This window comes from Scyliorhinus canicula, chromosome 17 (genome assembly GCF_902713615.1).
Source record: "Scyliorhinus canicula chromosome 17, sScyCan1.1, whole genome shotgun sequence".
Lineage (NCBI taxonomy): Eukaryota > Metazoa > Chordata > Chondrichthyes > Carcharhiniformes > Scyliorhinidae > Scyliorhinus > Scyliorhinus canicula.
The window spans coordinates 18,313,044-18,335,596 of NC_052162.1; the positions used below are offsets into that span (position 1 = coordinate 18,313,044).

Genomic DNA, 22,553 nt, shown 5'->3' on the forward strand with positions numbered 1-22,553 from the left:
TCGCAGAAAAGGTATGGGGGTGGATCAAAGAGCCGAAGGCGGAATGGGTGAGAATGGACGAGACTTCCTGCACATCCCTACGAGCACTGGCCACAGCCCCCTCCCATTTCCCCCAGCCAAGTACTCAAGACGGCCGGTGGTGGCCACGCTGAGAACATGGAATCAACTCAGGCACCATTTCAATCTGGGCACAATGTCCACTATGGCCCCCATCTGCAAAAAAACAGAAATTCACCCCTGCAACAATGGACACCTCCTATAGACTGTACAGGGGAGTACTGAACGGTAGTGAACACATACATAGAAGGCAGAATAGCGACCCTGGGGGAACTATCAGACAGGCTTCAGCTCCTGAAAGAGATCGAGCTCTGGTACATACAAAAAAGGAACATTATCCTAGCAACCCGGACACATCCTACTAACATCGGACAAACTACAGGACAGAAACAGCACTGACATGTATGGGGGACTGCTGGAGGAGGTAAAGGCACTGCTGGATAACTTCCGGTTGCGGCCATGCTTAGCTAGGTCGCACGTTCGGCAGCTCCCGCCAAGAACGGACTTTTGGGCCCTTTTGAGGAGCCCCAGCGGCACTTGCACAACGTTTCCCAGCGTGGGAAGGTGATAGTGAGGTTCCCCCAGCACTGTATGGAGTGGACCAGGAGTCGAGCGATCAAAAACAGTGGTTTTGGAGCAGTGGAGAGAGCGGGGGAGGAAAAGCAAGATGGCGGCAGGTGTAGATCAGGCAGCGTGGGGGCAGTGGTCGCGGGAGCAGCAGGAGTTCCTCAACAACTGCTTTGCTGAGCTGAGAGCAGAAATGCTGGCGCCAATGAAAGCGGCGATAGAAAAGCTGGTGGAGACCCAGAAGGCCCAAGGGGCGGCGATTCGAGAGGTGCGGCAGAAGGCCTCAGAAAACGAGGACGAGATTTTGGGCCTGGCGGTCAAAGTGGAGGCGCATGAAGGCGCTCCACAAGAAGTGGCAGGAGAAGTTCGAGGACCTGGAAAACAGGTCGAGGAGGAAGAATCTTCGGATTCTGGGTGTCCCTGAAGGAGTGGAGGGGTCTGATGCTGGGACATATGTAGTTACAATGCTCAACACGCTGATGGGCGCGGGAGCTTTCCCGAGGCCCCTGGAGCTGGACGGGGCTCATTGAGTCCTGGCAAGGAGGCCCAAAGCCAACGAGCTGCCAAGGGCTGTAGTGGTGAGGTTCCACCGCTTTATGGACAGGGAATGCGTCCTGATGTGGGCAAAGAAAGAATGGAGCAGCAGGTGGGAGAATACAGAGATCCGTATCTACCAGGACTGGAGTGCGGAGGTGGCCAAGAAGAGGGCTGATTTTAATCGGGCCAAGGCGGTTCTCCATCGGAAGGGGGTGAAGTTCAGAATGCTGCAGCCAGCGCGATTGTGGGTTACGTTTCAGGACCGTCACCATTATTTTGAGACGCCAGATGAGGCGTGACCTTTACTCAGACTGAAAAGTTGGACTCGAACTGAGGGTTTGTTGTGGTGGGGGGGAGGGGGGTGTTTACTGTAATGTGGGGGTGTTCTTCTTCTGGTTTTGGGTTGGGAAGAGGGGACATGGGTGTGAGGGCTGTGTGAGAGTGTGAGGGCTGTGTGAGAGTGTGGGCGGCAGTACTGTAGGGGCAGGTCCCCGCTGATGGGGGGGGGGGGGGTTGGAGGCCCGGGGTCGGGGAGCTGGGGAGAGGTCGCAGAAAAAGGAGCTGCGCCATTGGGGGCAGGGCCGGCTCGGATGGAAAGCGCGGGCTTTTTCCCACGCAAGGAAGGGAGGGGCGGGGCCTGGGGGGGGGGGGGGGGGGGGGGGGAGAAGGGCAAGTAGCCCCCTGATCTGGCTGATAACATGGAATGTGAGGGGCCTGAATGGGCCGGTCAAGAGGGCCCAGGTGTTCGCGCACTTAAAGGGACTGAAGGCAGACGTGGTCATGCTTCAGGAGACACACGAAGGTACAGATCAGGTCAGGCTGAGAAAGGGATGGGTAGGGCAGGTCATTCACTCGGGGCTGGATGCGAAGAATGCCCCGAACTGGGATGATGCCGGATTTATGAAACGTATCTTGAGTCGGATCCCGGATCTGGAGGCAGGGAGGTTGGCCAGAGAATTTTCTTTTTTCTCCCACGTCCATAAAGCTTATTCCCGGATAGATTTCTTTATAATGAGTTGGGCACTAAGCCCGAAAGTGGAGGGAACGGAATATTCGGCTATAGCCATCTCAGACCACGCCCCGCATTGGGTGGCGCTGGAATTTGGGGAGGAGAGGGACCAGCGCCCGCTATGGTGCCTCGATGTGGGACTGTTGGCAGATGAGGTGGTGTGCGGGCGGATCCGGGGGTGTATTCAAAGATACATGGAGGCCAACGATAATGGGGAGGTGCAGGTGGGGGTAGTCTGGGAGGCTTTGAAGGCGGTGGTTAGGGGAGAGCTAATTTCCATTAGGGCCCAGAGTGAGAGGTAGAGAGGAGGGAGAGATTGGTGGGGGAGATATTAAGGGTGGACAGGAGCTATGCAGAGGCCCCCGGGGAGGGGCTGCTTAGGGAGCGACGAAACCTCCAAATGGAATTTGATCTATTGACCACGGAAAAAGCAGATGCGCAGTGGAGGAAAATGCAGGGGGCGGTATATGGGTATGGGGAGAAGGCGAGTATGGGTATGGGCACATCAGCTTCGTAAGAGGGAGGCAGCGAGGGAGATTGGTGGAATTAGAGATAGAGGGGGGAATACGGTGCAGAGTGCAGTGAGAATAAACGAGGTATTTAGGGACTTCTATGGGGATCTGTATAGGTCTGAGTCTCCGGAAGGGGGGGGGATGCAGCGATTCTTGGATCAACTGAGGTCCCTGAGGGTGGAGGAGGAGCAGGTGGCTGGTTTGGGGACACCGATTGGGCTGGAGGAGCTGGTTAAGGGATGGGGGAGCATGCAGGCGGGAAGGCTCCGGGACCGGACGGGTTCCCGGTTGAATTTTACAGAAAGTATGTGGACCTGCTGGGCCCGTTGCTGGTGAGGACTTTTAATGAGGCAAGGGAGGAGGGGACCCTGCCCCCGACAATTTCCCGGGCACTGATCACGCTGATTTTGAAGCGGGACAAGGATCCATTGCAATGTGGATCGTATAGGCCGATTTCGCTCCTCAATGTAGACGTTAAGTTACAGGCGAAGGTTCTGGCTATGAGGATTGAGGACTGTGTCCCGGGGGAGATCCATGAGGACCAGATGGGGTTTGTGAGGGGCAGGCAATTAAACACGAATGTGCGGAGGCTCTTAAATGTGATCATGATGCCCTCGGCGGAGGGGGAAGCGGAGGTGGCGGCGGCTATAGACGCGGAGAAGGCCTTCGATCAGGTGGAGTGGGAGTATCTCTGGGAAGTGCTTAGGAGGTTTGGGTTCGGGGAATGATTCATAAGGTGGGTCAGGCTGTTATATAGGGCCCCAGTGGCGAGTGTGGCTACGAACCGGCGGAGGTCGGAGTACTTTAGGTTGTACCGTGGGACGAGGCAGTGGTGTCCCTTATCCCCCTTGTTGTTTGCACTGGCAATTGAGCTGCTGGCCATGGCACTGAGGGAGTCTAGGAACTGGAGGGGTGGGGGGGGAACACCGGGTGTCATTATAGTCTGATGACCTGCTGTTATATGTTGCAGACCCAGTGGAGGGGAGACCTGCCGACAAAGTACACCACGAGTCCGGTGGTGGCAGCAACTCTGAAGATCTGGGGGCAGTGGAGGCGACATAGGGGCGAGGAGGGGGCCTCGGTCTGGTCCCCGATACAAGAGAACCACAGGTTCGTTCCGGGTAGGATGGATGGGGGGTTTCTGAGCTGGCATCGGGCAGGCATTAAAAGAATGGGGGACCTATTCATCGATGGGACTTTTGCGAGCCTAGGGGCGCTAGATGAGAAATTTGGGTTGCCTCCTGGGAATGCTTTTAGGTACATGCAAGTGAGGATGTTTGTGAGACAGCAGGTGAGGGAATTTCTGCTGCTCCCAGCACGTAGGATTCAGGACAGGGTGATTTCGGGCGTATGGGTTGGAGAAGGCAAGGTCTCGGCAATCTATCAGGAACTGCAGGAAGTGGAGGAGGCCTCGGTGGAAGAGTTATGCGGATCCTTGGGGAGTTAGGGAACTTTTTGGGTTATAAACTCAACGTAGGGAAGAGTGAGCTCTTTGTGGTGCATGCGGGGGACCAGGAAAGGGGGATAGACGAGCTACCGCTGAAGAGCGTAGAGGGGAGCTTTCGATACCTGGAGATCCAGGTAGCTAGGAGCTGGGGGGCCCTGCATAAGCTCAATTTGGCACGGTTGGTGGAACAGATGGAGGAGGATTTCAAGAGGTGGGATATGCTGCTACTCTCCCTGGCGGGTAGGGTGCAGTCGGTCAAGATGATGGTCCTCCCGAGGTTCCTGTTTGTGTTCCAGTGCCTGCCCATCCTAATCCCCAAGGCTTTTTTTAAACGGGTAAGCAGGAGCATTATGGGATTCGTATGGGCGAATAAGACTGAGGGTGAAGAGGGTGTTTTTGGAGTGTAGCAGGGACAGAGGGGGGATGGCGCTGCCGAATCTATGTGGCTATTACTGGGCAGCTAATGTGGCAATGATCCGTAAGTGGGTAATGGAGGGAGAGGGGGTGGCGTGGAAGAGGCTAGAGGCGGCGTCTTGTGTGGACACGAGTCTGGGGGCGCTGGTGACAGCACTGTTGTCGGCGGGAGCGGCAACAGTGCCGTCACCAGCGCCCCTTCTTTTTTCTGTTTGGAGTGTTTTGTTTAAAATTGTTGAAAATTTGAATAAATACATTTTTGTAAAATAAAAGGCACTGCTGGACGAGACATAGGAAAGATGGGAGGTGCAGCTGGGCATCGAGATAGGGGGAGGACTCTGTATCAAAGCACTGCATAGGGCAAACTCAACACCCCCATGTGCAGAGATCATAGAATTTTATAGAATTTACAGTGCAGAAGGAGGCCATTCAGCCCATCAAGTCTGCACCGGATCTTGGAAAGAGCACCCTACCCAAGGTCCACACCTCCACCCTATCCCCATAACCCAGTAACCCCACCCTATCCCCATAACCCAGTAACCCCAACACTAAGGGCAATTTTGGACACAAAGGGCAATTTATCACGGCCAATCCACCTAACCTGCACATCTTTGGACTGTGGGAGGAAACCGGAGCACCCGGAGGAAACCCACGCACACACGGGGACCATGTGCAGACTCCGCACAGACAGTGACCCAAGCCGGAATCGAACCTGGGACCCGGGAGCTGTCAAGCGATTGTGCTGTCCACAATGCTACCATGCTGCCCTAACACAGATGAGCCTAACACAGCTAAAGGCAGTACATGGGGTGCACGCATGAACGGATTCTTCCCGGAGGTGGAAGACAAATGTCAATGGTGCCAGGGGGACCACACCTACATGTTCTGGTCCTGTCCCAGACTTGACGCGTACTGGATTGTCTTTTTTGAGGCCATGTCCAAGGTTGTGGGGGTGAGGATGAAGCCATGTCCACGAGTGGTGGTCTTCGGGGTATCGGAGCAGCCAGAACTCTTTACAGGGAGAGGGGTAGGCATCCTAGCCTTTGCCTCCCTGATCGCCCGCAGGAAACTCCTCCTCCGCTGGAGATCAGCAGTGCCACCCAAGGTCACAGACTGGCTGTCCGACTTAGCAGAATTTCTCAAATTGGAAAAGATAAAATTCACCATCAGCGGTTTGGAAGAAAATTTCAGCAACACGTGGAAGCAATTTATCAACCTGTTCAAGGACCTGTTCGTGACCAGCAACCAATAAGGAGAGGTCGGGGAGTGAGCAGGGAGGGGGGGGGGGGGGGGGGGGGGGGGGGGGGGGGGGGGGGGGGGGGGGGGGGGAGGTGGGGGGGGCAAACAGACAGACAAAAATAAGAAAAGAGAGGGGGGCAGTGAGGAGATAGAAATGGGGAGGTGGGGGGAGACACCACCCAGAGTTCAGGGAAAGTAGAGCAGAGAAACAAAAGGGTGCCAAGGGAAAGAAAAACCATGGGATACAGCCACGGCAGACATCAACAGGGTAGACCTTGATTGGCCTCAAACACGCCCCTGGTATGTTTTAATGCCATGGGGCAACATGTAGATTGCTAAACAGTAGGGTTGTAGTAACCAATTACTGGGAGCCCAATGTTAATATACACACATTTAGGGCAGCACGGTGGCGCAGTGGGTTAGCACGGCTGCCTCACGGCACCGAGGTCCCAGGTTTGATCCCGGCTCTGGATCACTGTCCTTGTGGAGTTTGCACATTCTCCCCGTGTTTGCGTGGGTTTCGCCCCCACAACCCAGAAGATGTGCGGGGTAGTGGATTGGCCACACTAAATTGCCCCTTAATTGGAAAAAATGAATCAGGTACTCTTGATTTATAAAAATATATATATACTTTTTTAAACCTCACTTGAGCGCTCACAAACAATGAATTAGCCTGTCTTTCACCCTGGCAGCTGCTTGCAAATGGTATCCTATCGAGGGGAACGACCAGTTAATCTGTTTTTGGCGTTGCTGGTGGAGGTGTGTAACTGATGGAAAGGACACCCAACAAACCTCCTATTCTTCAATTACTAGCATGGGACCTTTAACATTCACCTGAACCATGAAATGAGGCTAACAGATGAATGGTACATCTGTGAATATAGCAATCCCTCAGCGATACAGCGCAGTGTCCGTAGAGATTATACGGTCAAGGTCCAGAGTGCAGTTTCAGTCCACAATCCCATATTTCTTTTATTCTTCCCGTGTTTGCGTGGGTTTCGCCCCCACACCCCAAAGATGTGCAAGATAAATGGATTGGCCACGCTAAATTTCCCCTAAATTGGAAAAAATGAATTGGGTACACTAAACTTTTAAAAAAAAAAAAAAATCTTCAATAGTTCACAGAAGACGATGGGATAGTGGGAAATATGAGATAGTCATTGTGAGCAAGTCTAAAGAACTCCACCACCCTGTCCATCCCACCTTTAAAAAAAATGGCAAGTAACATGGTAAATCCGAGGGCTAATTCAACTGAAAAATGTGATTCAACGGGCACTTCTTACCAGCCTCGATGTTAGACTGGTCCTGGAAATAGCAACCTTCCATTACAATAGAGAATCTCATTTACCAAAGTTTCACCTACAAAACAGATTTGCAAGCATTGTACCACAAGACGTGATACAAGATGATTTTAAATCAGAAATAAACAAGAGAAGCAGACGAGATGGAAAGACAGTTTGTGTGTGGTTTCCTGTTTCCTCTCCGCACTCACTGCAGTGTCTGTTTTAAGCAGTCGTCGCCATTACAATTTGATTCAGAGTTTGAAGAACACTCAACGAGAAAAAGTAAATGAATTTTCACACCAAGCCCTTAAGCAGTATCGGAATTTATATACCGCTGAAAATCTGGAAACTGTAATTTGGATTCATTCTATATTGCTCCATGACGCTTATCTGGAGTAAGCTTTTAGCTGCTGAGGCGGAACTACAGATCATTACTACTTTTCTGTAGGAAGTGGTCCAAAAAGCACATTCTGAGGTATATTCCTGGCCAATTGCAGGGGTGAGTTCTGTAATTTGGCAACTGCTCATAAATTCTGGTCTCCTGCTCAACTCATATAAAGATTAGCAAATCAGGAACAAAATAACAAGTTTTTTTTGGGGGTGGAAAACAAAGCCCAGTTGTGATTTGTTGAAGTTTTATGTACGATGTTATGATTGAGACAACAAAATACAAGAATGCATGACACTTTCAAATATAATAAATATAAGAATGCAATAATGCATTCATTGGCTGAGTTTGGATGCTACCCTTTGTGACTACTAATCATCCGAGGACGTGGTCTACACAAACCACCAATAAGTCTGACTGCTGTTTGGTGAAGAAACTTTGCAGGTTGTTCAGAAATTCCCAGCTTTGATACTTTGAAGATTGAGTCCTGACGAATCTTCTCAAAACATTTGCATTTTATTTGATTTATGAAGCTACCTTTCCAAATTCACGCAGGTTAGCACATAAACATGTTCACTAGACAAGGGATGTTTCCAATTTGAATAGCGATTGCCAGCATCAAGCAACCCCAGGTCAAGTGCAGCCAATTGTGACAGCCCAAGCTTATTTCATACAAGGGCCCTTACAGCTGCCTGGAGGAGAAAGGCTTGTGTGTCTACCAAATGCAGTTTTCAAAGGACTAACAAAATGACTTTTATATTCTGCCCAGAACTAACTTGGAAGCATAGAAGCCCTACAGTGCAGAAGGAAGCCATTTGTCCCATCGAGTCAGCACTAATCCTCTGAAAGAGTCCCACTCCCCTATCCCCATCCTCAATTTAGCATGACCAATCCACCTAACCTGCACATCTTTGGACTGTGGGAGGAAAGCCATGCAGACACGTGCAAACTTCATACAGTCACCCGAGGCCGGAATTAAACCTGGGTCCCTGGCGCCATGAGGCTAAGTACTGTGACGCCATCGCACCCTTCTCAACAGTACCTCTGTTCTTTGGAAATTTAGTTCTCTACAACAAAACTGTATGGTGTTGAGGCTAAGAATTTGCACAGGGCGATGCTTCAGTCTTTCTTTAGATTAGAATAAACAGGACGGCATGGTGGCGCAGTGGTTGGCACTGCTGCCTACGGCGCTGAGGATCCAGGTTCAATCATGGCACCAGGTCACTGACTTAGTGGAGTTTGCATATTCTCCCCATGTCTGAGTGGGTTTCACCCCCAAACTCAAAGAGGTGCAGGTTAGGTGGATTGGCCACACTAAATTGTCCCTTAATTAGAAAAGAAAATACTTGGGTACTCTAAATTTTTTTTTTTTTTTAAAGATTAGGATAAACATCAGTCAATGCAATCACCCAATTTGATCGGATTTTCCAGAATCAGGCTAAATTGTGGTACCGCAAACTTTTTTTAAACAACAAAAAAAATTCTCAGCCATGCACTCGTTGAGTACTTTGTTCATCAGGAGCCAACAGGAAATAGTTGCGCTTGTATGACTCGGTGCTTTTGTGCTAAAACGCTCACATTTGGATCACCTTAGATATTAATGCTGGACAATAATTATCAGAAAAGGTTGAACATGGTGATGCTCCTTTCTCTCGAAAAGAGAAGGCCGAGGGGTGACCTGACAACGGTCTTTAACATTATTAAATGGTTTGATAGGGTAAACGTAGAGATGGCGTTTACGCTTGTGGACTACACAAAACCTAGGACCCGTTAATAATTATGTGGGGCTACAGGGATAGAGCATAGAGCAATACAGCACAGTACAGGCCCTTCGGACCACGATGTTGTGCCAACCAGTTATCCTAATCCAAGATCAATCCAATCTACACCGCTTCAATTTACTGCTGTCCATGTGCCTGTCCAAGAGTCGCTTAAATGTCCCTAATGACTCTGACTCCACCATCTCCGCAGGCCGTGCATTCCACGCACCCACCACTCGCTATGTAAAGAACCGACCTCTGACATCTCCCCTATACCTTCCTCCAAACACCTTAAAACAATGTCCCCTCGTGACAGCCATTTCCACCCTGGGGAAAAGTCTCTGGCTATCCATGTTTCTCATCCACCTTGTACACCTCTTTCAAGTCAACTCTCTGCCTTCTTCGCTCCAGTGAGAAAAGCCCGAGCTCCCTCAACTTTTCTTCATAAGACATGCCCTCCAGTCCAGGCAGCATCCTGTTAAATCTCCTCTGCACCCTCTCCTAAGCATCCACATCCTTATTATAATGAGGCGACCAGAACTGGACACAATATTTCAAGTGCGGATAGGCAGAGGGATTGACCTAGGACGCTGGTGCAGGCTCGGAAGGCCGAGTGGCCCCCCTTCTGCACTGTGGGGCTTCTATAAAAGATGGTCACTAATAATTCCAATAGAGAAGGCAGGAAGAACATTTTACCCAGAGAGTGATTTGAATGTGGAACATGGTACCAGGTGGCATAGTTGAGGCCAGTAGCATGACTACATTTAGGGGGAAGCTGGGTAAGTGCATAGAGGAATGAAGGAATATGAAGATTTCCAGTTGTAGTGTGGGAGGGGATTCTTGAGGAGCACAGTGCAGTTGAGTCAAGGGGAAAACCCAGCGCTAGAATGGGTGTCATCTTCCAATGAGACAACATATGAATGGTTGGACGTGCAAAGTAACAGATCAGGCAACAGCTACATGCAACCAGGTTAGATCTTGGAAATGAAATTGTTTTGTCTCCTGAATTTATTCCAAAAGCTCCAAGGAAATCAGACTGGGTGTCGAGGGTGGCAAGAAAGAATTAAAAGTGAGAATAAGAGAGTGATGCAAATGCACCAGCTAACTGTGATTAAAGGGTTCAGCATGGTCTGGAGGGAGAAAGTTTAAAAACTTCAATCAGAGATATAAAGGGTAATTAAGTGCTGCAGGAGTAGTTTTCTTTCAAATGTGAACGGAATCATCTAGCCAGAAACGTAGCCTCATTCCTGATTACCATTTTCTAATTAACTTTACACTGCAAGAAAGCTTAATACACAAAATCTTATTAAGACCTTGGGATAAAGTGGCAGACAATAAAAATACATGCAAGTTCAGTAAACCAGGTGCAAAACAGTGAGCACACAAACACAGCATGACAGGAGAACAGCTCTCTCACATTGCACAAAGGTTACAAGTATGTCCACTGTCTTTATAACCATGCCCTATATTGGCTAATGAGTTGAACTGATTGTCATGTTTTGAGGAGGCAGTGGAATGGGATTGTCAATGACGTTGCACCACCAGGGGGGGAAGATGTCACTGCTACTGAACACAGCAACACAAACAAAGCTAGTGAGTGACACAATACATATATGCAATTATTGTTAATTGAATCGAGGTAGAGAACTGAAAACAGGATACTTGGCAATAGATGAATAGAACTTTGGCTTACTGCTATACTGTGAAGTTTTTTTAGAAAACAAACAATGGCTTAAACATGTTCCTTACTGGTAACACGGAAAATACACTAGAGATTTCAACATGATATTTCTTAAACGTTTTTCTATCTGGCTTCATATTCCGAACACGCTTGAGAGTTTATCAAGTTAGTGATAAGTGCAAGTCATAAGACGGACCGAAAGAAAGACTTGACAACTGTATTTTCCTCCTCGATGGAAGTAACCGTGTATTCAGACTCTTACAGCTGTTAAGAATGTGATATCAGATAGCAAGGCTCAGTGTTTTGATTTTTATTCTCCAAACGTTCTTTGCGATTTTCGCTCCCTCACCGAAACGGTTTTGACTCCTTGTCCATGGTAACGGGTGCACTCTAATTAACCAAGCAGCAACCACGTGGGCAAGTTAACACAATGGGTGTCAGGCAGTGCACTTTTTATACACATGGAGAATACACAGGACCCAACATTCACATATACACACTTACAGCAGCAGTCAAGATAGGAATGAGGTAAATTTTTCACTCCATTACTCCAAGGCTACAGGAACCAAACTGCAGGTTGCTACAGTTAAGGATTTCCCCCACTCAGAACAGACCTGGGTAATCAAACTCAGGATTCCCCTCCCTATGGCTGGACCATTTCAGCATTATCTCCATCCTTCCAAGGACAACAATCAACTGCAAACTAAAGGGCGCTAATGTCTTATTAATTTCTTGATGTCACATTGGAAACCCACAGAAAGTCATTTGCCTGCAACATCGTGAAAGATTAAAATATTAAATTGAGAGCAATTAACATTTTAAATAGCAGATGCAAGTTTTCTTCCCAAATAACCCTCTCTACCAGCTGGTGCGGTTACAACTGTATTCTGCCTGCCATATAATGCAAGCTCACACAGCAAAACTTAAAATGCAATGGGTTAATGGCTATAATGGAAAACTTGGCAGCCCCAATGAAAGAGAAATTACCAATGAAAAAATTAAAATAGAGATCACAGTTATAAGCAAATATCCAGGCAGGTATCTATCACAAGGCTCAACACATCCTTGAAATGTCAGATGACATTCAGAAGCTGCTCAGAGTTAGAATGGCACAGTGGATTCAGCATCTGTTACCCGAGTTTGTCTGCTCTTTCTATTACTGCTCTGTGAAAGGATTGTGGCAATCTCAACTCAGTGCCATGTTGGCATGAAATTGCACTCCAAAATGCCTCCCATGATCAGGCCATAAAGGGGAATCCTGAGTTAGGCCCAGGGTCCCAGGTTTGATTCCAACCTTGGGTGACTGTGTGGAGTTTGCAGGTAGTCCCTGTGTCTGCATGGGTTTCCTCCGGGTGCTCTGGTTTCCTCCCATAGTCCAAAGATGTGGAGAACATAGAACATAGAAAAATACAGCACAGAACAGGCCCTTCGGCCCACGATGTTGTGCCGAACCTTTGTCCGAGATTAAGAACAAATTAATCTATACCCCATCATTCTACCATAATCCATGTACCTATCCAATAGCCACTTGAAGGTCCCTAATGTTTCCGACTCACCTACTTCCACAGGCAGTGCATTCCATGCCCCACTACTCTCTGGGTAAAGAACCTACCTCTGACATCCCCCCTATATCTTCCACCATTCACCTTAAATTTATGTCCCCTTGTAATGGTTTGTTCCACCTGGGGAAAAAGTCTCTGACTGTCTACTCTATCTAGTCCCCTGATCATCTTATAAACCTCTATCACGTCACCCCTCATCCTTCTCCGTTCTAATGAGAAAAGGCCGAGCACCCTCAACCTTTCCTCATAAGACCTACTCTCCATTCCAGGCAACGTCCTGGTAAATCTCCTTTGCATCTTTTCCAAAGCTTCCACGTCCTTCCTAAAATGAGGCGACCAGAACTGCACACAGTACTAGGTTAGGTGTACACAGTACACAGGTTAGGTGGGGTGGGGGAGTGGGCCTAGGTAGAGTGCTCTTTCAGAGGGTAAATGCACTGTTGGGATTCTATGGTTTGAAGACTCATACTGACCATCAGCAATTTCCACCCCCTACCCCAATCACCAAGAGCAGCAGAAACAACGCCATGGAAATACTATCATCTCCAAATCACATATTATTGTAACATGGGGATATAAATTGGTGTTCCTGCATTATATAGCTGAGTCAATATCCAGAAATTCCCGACCTATCATGGGAGGGTTATCACAAAGACGAAAACTGCTTAAGGTGGCCCACCATCAACTTCGAAAGGCGCAGCCTTAACAAAATCACCACAGCTAAGGAGCAAACTAAAACAAAAGAGTGCAACAGTATTACATTTCTCAACATTAACTCTTTCATTTACTTCGATGAACATAGATATGGTCCTGAAGCTTCGATGTTTTAGTGACAGCCTCTCTCCTTTCTCTCACACGTCACGCCCCTCCCCCTTACAGACAACCATCTGCTAATCTAATCACAGCATGTTAAACGCGAAGGGCCAGTCTGGGGGGAGAACTGAAAATCTGAGCCAAATAGCAAAATTGCCCACACAAGAAATCCCAACTCCTTTACAGAATACTTGATTAAGAAAGCAAAGCAATTCGCAAACTCAAATTAATATTTTTGTTGCTGTGACACAAATTACTAAGAATGTGAAAGCCATCAGAACCCTTTAATACACGACTTGTCATAGCGCCTTTAATGTCATAAAATGTCCCCACGGTGCTTTCACACGAGTTTGCACTATAGAATAACATTTGACGCCGAGCCAGATAAGGAGTATTAGGGCAGGTGACCCAAAGCCAGGTCAAAGAGGTGGTGAGCAGTGTCTCAAAAGATGGAAGGAGAGGTAGACAAATGGAGAGATTGAGGGAGGAAATCCCAGGGTTTGGGGACCAGGCAGGTGTAGTTACCAGTGATTGTGTGGTTAAAACTGGTGATGGTTAGAGCACCGTAGAAATGTCATGGGGGTTATCGGCAACGTTCTCTCCATTGACCTTTTGACTGCACCAGTGACAACTGTATGTGCGCGGCCTGTTTAAGTGTTTTTGTGCAGCCGAGGTACTTCAACGGGGCCGACTTTTGCACTGTCTGCATGGGGATTATACATTGTGGTGGCTGGAGATTACAGAGATTCGGAAGGAGACACCGTGGGAGGATTTGAAAACAAGGGTGGGAGTTTTAAAAATTGAGGCACGACTTAAACAGAAACCATGCGGGTGTGTGTGTGTGTATGTGGGGGTGGGGGATCATGGGTGAACAGGATTAGGGCAATTTAGAGCAGGTTTTGGATGACCTCAGAGTTACAGTGATAGAGCCGGATGGCCGGCCAGGAGCGAGTTACACATCACAACATATTATTGGGAGGCCTTCACTATTCTTCTACAATGGACCTAAATAAAGCTTCCATTGCATATTTACCTCACATAGCCAACATTGTTTCGATTAAAATTGTCAAAAAATAGGCTTGAACATATTACAACTACCTATAGATCTCGCAATTCATAAGATGTCTTAAACTATAAAAGCAATGCCTCAACATCATGTGAACCGCAGACACTCCTCCCCCTTCGTGTTATTCCTTGCTCCTGATGCACACCACGTACATGTAACAATCTCAACTGTCTTGTTGAATCTCACTCAAATGGTTTGCTGCATTTGCAGTACGCAAAACCGGGGTTTTAGTGAACCATATGAGTGACGGTGCAATATTGGGCAAGGGCTTGGATTGGATCCACTTTAATATTTAGGTAAAGGATATCAGTTCTAGAAACCGTTATATGGGTGTGAACTGCACAGGACTGGTCATACCTCAGCATAGTTACCTCAGCTGCTCATAACCCGGCTGCTACTTGAACAAGTGAAAGCCAAGACCTTTAAATCTATATATATATATATACACACACACATACACACAGGTATGAGGGAAAGTGCAGGTGCACATAGACAAGGAAGCCTGTGGAAACGGTTCCCTCTCCACCTCCAGCAGGTCTGAGCTACCCAGCCTGAAAATGGCGGGAGGGAGGGTGTCTCTCCCTCTCCCCCCTCGTCACCTTCTCATTTTTGATCATTATTTTAATTGCAATTTTTACGATTCGGCTCAAAAGCCAACGCCCAGTGTCTTTCTTCCATCCACCCCCACTTTCCTCAGTGAACAATAGCTGAGCTGACCAGCAACCCGGGGGCGAAAGAAAAAAAACACACATGCAGAAAATGCAGCCCGTCTGTGCCAAGGGCTGAAAGAAAGCCCCATCCATTTTAGCGAGAGCTGGATTTGTGAAGGAGGGCGGGATGAGGAACGTGAAGCTGCTCACTCACCATCTGCCGAGCTACCTCAGCCGCCGCCATTGTCGATCCGCCGCTAACAAGAAGCTGACGGATCGCGATCGCAGGCACTGAATACATGTTGGCCGCTACCACTCAGCCCAGAGGGGGAATAGGAGCAGCAACAATCTTTCCCTCCCCACCCCAAACACAGCTGCTGGAAGGTTATTCATTGTGAGCATGCACAATAATAGTACACAGCGCTTTCCATCCCGAAATTCATTTCTAGCCATCCTATGTAGACAAAACTTTGTCGGCGTGCGAATAGCGTCACCTCTTTTGGGAATGGTAGGGTCCTGCCTTGGACACATTGTTGCCAGAGTAGCGGAAACGAGAAGTGTCTGTTTTTCTGCGAATATTACTTTGTCAGCTTAAAGGGATCAATGTGTATCGTTCCTTCATTAACAAATGCACAACTCTATTTGAATAGTTATTTAATTGCCATAAATTGGTTATTTCCCAATGCTTTAAACATGGTTTTAAACCTCCCGTTACTGATACTTTATAAAGTCGCGAGCTAATTTAAAACTGAAAAATATTTGCAATGCGATCTATTTGGGGCATGTTTACTTGGTTTTTAAAAAATATATAGAAATTGCAGAGCAGTGGAACAGTCTGAGTGTGTAGTTGCTGCAGAACAGGTGCGGAAATGAAATTTCGGTACTTTAACGCCCGCCACATTGGTGGTGTGACCTCCACTTCAGCGTGTCGCAAATTGTCTTTTCAAAAGTTGTCTTTTCCCCTCCCACTGAGCCCAGTGGGCGGTGATGCAGACGGCAATAAGAGCAGCCAGCTCCCACATTTAACATCAGAGCTGCTTAACCTTTAGGTGGGAGCCTAACTGGGCTGACGCAAACTGCAGTGTAAAGTTGATGCGTCTCCTCCTACAGTAAACAATGAGTAACCAATTACCCTGGACAGTGACTCACCCATTCCGCTGGACACACTCAGCCACATGTTTGATAACTTTTTTTGTTTTATTTAAATTTGTCCCAAATTGTGAATGATCTTAATTTCCGTTTGATTCCAATTTTAAATAAATATCATGTGTGCCCCAGCCACGCCGTTCTACCTGACCCGGAGAATGGCTACAGCACAGTTGGAATCGGGTTAGCACCTGTGATATCTGCCTGTGCCGACTCTCAACGAGAGCAACTCAACTGGGGTCCTGTCCTTTCCCTGTAACCCAGCATTTTTTTTCCACTTCAAATGCTGATCCAATTTCCTGTTGAAAGCCAGTCTTTTCGCGCAGGAACGGAGTGGTTGAGAGGCGATCTCATAGAGGTCGACAAGATTATGAGTGGCATGGACAAAGAGTCAGATGCCCTTTTCTAGGGTGGGAGAGCAGATGTGTGAGGCAGGTTTTTTTTACACAGAGGGTGTAAGGCCTGAGGAGGTGGGAGCTGGTACAATGGTGGCATTTAAGGGACATTTAGACAAATATATGAATATTTTTCAAGACTTCCTCAGGAAACTAAGAAAATTTAGCATGTCTATATTAACTCTTACCAACATTTGCAGATGCACCATAGAAAGCATCCTATCTGGCTGCATCACAGCCTGGTATGGCAACTGCTCGGCCCAGGACTGCAAGAAACTTCAGAGTCGTCAACACAGCCCAGTCCATCACACCAACCTGCCTCCTATCCATTGACTCCATCTACACCTCCCGCTGCCTGGGGAAAGTGGTCAGCATAATCAAAGACACCTCCCATCCGGCTTACTCATTCTTCCAACTTCTTCCATCGGGCAGGAGGTATAAAAGTCTGAGAACACACATGAACAGACTCAAAAATAGCTTCTTCCCCGCTGACCAGACTCCTAAACAACCCTCTTATGGACTGACCTGATTAACACTACACCCCTATATGCTTCAACCAATGCCGGTGTTATGTAGTTACATTGTGTACCTTGTGTTGCCCTATTATGTATTTTCTTTTCTTTTCATATACTTAATGATCTATTGAGCTGCTTGCAGAAAAATACTTTTCACTCTACCTCCGTACACGTGACAAGAAACAAAATCCAATCCAAATAGGGTGGGAATGGAAGGATACGGACTCCGTAAGTGCAGACGGTTTTAGTTTAGGCAGGTACCATGGTCAGCACAGGCTTGGAGGGCCAAACGGCCTGTTCCTGTGCTGTATTGTTCTTTGTTCTTTGAATCTGCATTCCAGATCCTAACCACTCTCTTTGAAACAAAAGTTTTTTCCTGGTGTGACAATTGGATCTTTGGCCGTGTATCCGGAATGTGTGTCCTCTGGTTCTCAATTTTCCTCGCAGTCTTCCCTCACTCACCCTTGAGGTTTTGAGCAGCTCCACCAAATTTCCTCTCCATCTGGAAGGAGAATAGTCAGTGGTCTGATAGTTTTGAGGCAGTGAAGGGAGTTGAGAGGGTCAGTGGTAAGATTGAGCTGTGAGCGCATCGCCCTATGTATGGAAATGGCGCTGTGATTTTGGGGTGCTGACTCTGAGGTGCAGCATGTCATACAGCTTTTACAGCCCATCTTCCCTGTAAATGAGAAGCTGCTTTTCTCTTTGAGAGGGAGAGCTGACTGGTGGTGATTTAACCTGAGGATCACCACACCTCACAGGGAGGGCAGTCGATGAACAATCTCAGCCGTTACAGGTACAGGAATTGAACTCTCGTTCTGCATCACAAACCAGCTGTCCAGCCAACAGAGCTAAACCAGCCAGAGGAGAAATAGGTTAGAATCGAAAGGTCATTGGGGGACACTAGAGGTAACAGTGCCGCAGCAGGAAGAGAAGCCATTACAAGTTTCCCTGGCTACGGTTGGATAGATAAGAATAGAACCAGGTGAGAGCAGTTTCATCCAACTGGGTGACAATGGAGAGCCTTGGAGGAGATGGGGTGTTAATGTCTTAAAGGCTGCAGGCAAAGCGACAAAAACGTGGAGAGAAAGGTTACCATTGTCACAGTCACATAGGATGTCATTTGTGATTTTGATAAGAGACGTTTTGATACTGTGGCAGGGCAAAACCCTAACTGAAAGGATTCAAATATAGAGTTCCAGGAAAGATAGGCATGTATTTGGGAGGCAATCATGTGTCAATGACCTTGGAGTGGAAAGGGAGGTCAGAGATGGGACTGTAGTTTGCAAGGATGGGAGGTGAAGGGGAAGGGTTATTTTTCTGTGCCGGGGGGGCATGACAACAGCAGGTTTGAAGGAGAGAGAGAGGGGCAATACAGACAGAGATGCATTCAAAATATCGTCTAAAATGGGGGCCAAGAGGAGAGGTTGGGTAATCAGCAGTATAATGGGGAAAGGATTGAGGGAACTGGAGTTGAGCTCAGAAAGGGCATGAGGGGACAGAGAAGGGAACCTTGAGAAAGATGTGAGTTCTGGACTAGAGCAGTTATGAGATAGTTTGGTCACATGGGCTAATAGAAGAGAGGCAAGCAGTAGTGGCCTCAATCGTAGGGGGCAATTTTGCATTCCAGGACAGAATAGTGAGCCGTTTCAACAGATGAGAACAGAATGTGACATTGCTGACTGTGGTCCAGCCACATCTGGCAGTGAATGGACAAGTCACTTGTTCACCTTATCTTTTCAAGTCTATGCCCATAGACTTAAGGGAGCAGAAATCAGGATCACACCAAGGGTAATGGCCAGGGGGAGAGTACAATGGTTTCATTGGGTATAAAAGTTGGAGTTCAGAGTGCAGATGAGCAATTCAGTGCCTGCAGAAATGTTGTGGTGAATGGAGGGTCAGAGTCTAGACAATTATATAAACTTTATCTGTAGCACTTTCTACGGCACTTTTCACAATCACCAGATATCTCAAAGCACTTAACAACCAATGAAGTATTTTTGCGGCGTAGTCACCATTGTAATGTAGGGAATGCAGCAGCTAATTTGCACACAGCAAGCTCCCACAAACAGCAATGTGATAATTTTTTGTCATGATAGGTGGATAAATATTGGCCAAGACACCAGGGGTAACTCCCTGCTGCTTCTTCAAAACATTCCACGTGATCTTTTAGAGCCAGCTGAGAGCGCGAACAGGTTTAACAACTCATCCAAAAGATAGCACCTTCGGCAATGTAGCATCCAGGGTGGCACGGTAACACAGTGGTTAGCACTGTTGCTTCACAGCACCAGGGACCTAGGTTTGATTTCCGGCTTATGTCACTGACTGTGTGGAGTCTGCACATTCTTGCAGTTTCCTCTGGGTGCTCCAGTTTCCTCCAAGTCCCTAAAGACGTGCTTGTTAAGTGAATTGGACATTCTGAATTCTCCCTCTGTGGACCCGAACCCGTAGTGTGGCGTTAGGGGATTTTCACAGTAACTTCATTGCAGTGTTAATGTAAGCCTACTTAGAACATAGAACATAGAACAGTACAGCACAGAACAGGCCCTTCAGCCCTCGATGTTGTGCCGAGCAATGATCACCCTACTCAAACCCACGAATCCACCCTATATCCGTAACCCAACAACCCCCCCCCCCCTTAACCTTACTTTTTAGGACACTACGGGTAATTTAGCATGGCCAATCCACCTAACCCGCACATCTTTGGACTGTGGGAGGAAACCGGAGCACCCGGAGGAAACCCACGCACACACGGGGAGGACGTGCAGACTCCACACAGACAGTGACCCAGCCGGGAATCGAACCTGGGACCCTGGAGCTGTGAAGCATTTGTGCTAACCACCATGCTACCGTGCTGCCCCAACTTGTGACACTAATAATGATTATTATTTCCCCAGACCAGCATTGCAGTGTCACTCTTGATGCCTGTGCTCAAATCCTGGAGCGGGATTTGAGCCTAGAACTTTATGACCCAGAGACGAGATTGCTACCAACTAACATTGCTACAATCATACACCAATATAAGTCAGCATCATCAGAAGAGGAGAGAACATTTGTGGGGTTGAAAGATGTAAAGGCTGAATTATATTGCCATTATTATATTGGAATAAAGCAATTTCAGGGATGAAATATTGTAAAAGTGGCACTAAGGAATTAGAACCCAACTGAAGCAAACCATTTGTGTCTGAACTCAAAGCAACTTAACTGGGCAACATAACTGGGGTTTATTGACTGCACATAACACTCCACACATATCAGTTTGAGATTGGGGTGCACCACAGCTTGGGTCCGGGTTCCCTACAAGGCTCCACTTGTGCCAATTTGCCTTGGCCACTGTGGAAATGGTTGAGGAATGCCCAATGTTTGCATGGTTGGTTGAAGCCGGGCAGGTAGGCTATGGAATCTGTGATGAGGACGTGGTTTTTAATGGTTGGTTCCATTCCTGCTGCCACAGGGCTTTTGCTGTTGTTCCTTGACATGGTGGTCTCAGCCATACAGACAGGTATCATAGAATCATAGAATTTACAGTGCAGAAGGAGGCCATTCGGCCCATCGAGTCTGCACCGGCTCTTGTAAAGAGCACCCTACCCAAGGTCAACACCTCCACCCTATCCCCATAACCCAGTAACCCCACCCAAAACTAAGGACAATTTTGGACACTAAGGGCAATTTATCATGGCCAATCCACCTAACCTGCACATCTTTTGTGACTGTGGGAGGAAACCGGAGCACCCGGAGGAAACCCACGCACACACGGGGAGCATGTGCAGACTCCGCACAGACAGTGACCCAAGCCGGAATTGAAGCTGGGACCCTGGAGCTGTGAAGCAATTGTGCTATCCACAATGCTACAGTGGTAAGTTCCATGTACTGCAGCAGGTTTAGTTTGATCCCATGGCAAACTGGAGGAACAACACCTTATCTTCCGATTAGACACATTACAGTCCCCTGGACTTAACATTAAATTCTATAACTTTAGGCTATGAACTTTCCTCTCCACCTTGACTCTCCCTTTTCTGTGTTCAGTTCCCCTTGACTTGTCCCAACATAACCCACCCCTCCTCCACAGGGCACTGTCCCATGTTCAGTTTTGCTCCAACTGCACTGACCTCTGATTTCCCATGAGCACATTCTGCTAGCTTACCTTTGCCACTAGTAACACTGTTTCTATGTTAAGGTTTGAGCATCTGTACCCCATGAAGAGCCAGCAAGTTTGCTGAGGAGGTTGTTTTGCATTTTGATCTTTGCTGCTGTCCTGCTCAATGTTTTTGGTATATCAGTGTTTGGTCAAGGGTAACACCAAGATAAACGGGATGTTGTTGTGATTCAGTCTCTTGCCAATCAAGGAAATGTTGAGTTTCCTCTTGGTGCTGGCATTGTGGAGATGGAATATACTTGAGACTGTTTTATTTCTGCTGGGTTGACAGTGTTATGTCTGACAGTAATTGGCCAGCTTTGCAATATTGGTGTTTAGTGTTACCTCTAGTTTAGAAAATGTCTGAGTCTGAGGGTCATGGCTGATATCGTCAGCGATGATGACCTTCCGAGACAGGGTTGGAGGCAGATCATTGATAGAAAGATTGAAAAGGGTTGAGGCTAGAACAAATCCCCGAGAAGCCTGTCGAGCGGTTTTCTCCATGCGCTTGTTTCGTCACCCATGTGCACCCTGAACCGTTTGTTTCAGAGTAATAGTTCGATTGTCAGTAATGAAACGGTCTAAGACCTTGCAGCCTTAAAAACGTTAAATCAATGCTTTAAATTAAAGACCTTTAAAATGAATATTCTCCCTGCCAGCTTTCTCCCCGCATTCCTTGAGAATTATATGAATCTCCTATTGTGCTACAACTCTTGTGTACAGGCCATACATACTCAAAGAGCAACGGCATAATCCCCTCCCCCACCACATTCCCACTGATTTAGAATGATGGGGAATAATCAATAATCGAATATTGGTAGATGTTGGAATTTTAATACAGTAGTACTTGATACAGTTTGGTGCTAGTTCTGGCCATAGGTGTTTCATAAAGAAACGCATACTCAGGTGAGAATACTTGACATATAGTTATGTGAAATACTGAAACTACCAGTCTTACACTGATATGTGTGGAGTGTGATGGGCAGTCAGCTTTGAGTTCACACACAAATGGTTGTCTTCAGTTGGGTTCTAATTCCTTAATGCCACTTTTACAATTGTTGATCCCCGAAATTGCTTTATTCCAATACAATAGTGGCAATGATAACAATAATAATCTTTTTATTGTCACAAGTATGTAGTTACTGTGAAAAGCCCCTAGTCACCACATTCTGGCACCTGTTCGCGTAAGCTGGTACGGGAATTGGACCTGCACTACTGGCCTTGTTCTGCATTACAAAAAACCCCAGCTGTCTAGCCCACTGAGCTAAACCAGCCCTTACAATTTAACCTTTACATCCTTCAACCCCACACATTCTCTCTCCTTTTCTGACGATGCCGACTTATATTGGTGTAGGATTGATGTTTGTTGGTAGCACTCTC

General features: G+C 47.4%; 1 protein-coding gene across 7 annotated transcripts in view; it reads right to left on the reverse strand.

Moving 5' to 3' along the window:
* LOC119951399 (septin-6) overlaps nucleotides 1–15,297 on the reverse strand; it is an 86,414-nt gene extending 71,117 nt beyond the window's left edge. For 6 of the 7 annotated variants that reach the window (XM_038774551.1, XM_038774553.1, XM_038774549.1 and 3 more), the window contains exon 1: nucleotides 15,200–15,291. In XM_038774551.1, the coding sequence (XP_038630479.1) occupies nucleotides 15,200–15,286 (87 nt within the window). In that variant the 5' untranslated portion in view covers nucleotides 15,287–15,291. Of the gene's footprint in view, nucleotides 1–15,199 lie in introns of all 7 variants that reach the window. The other variant, XM_038774557.1, reaches the window with a different exon arrangement.
* Between the last annotated feature and the right edge of the window lie 7,256 nt (nucleotides 15,298–22,553).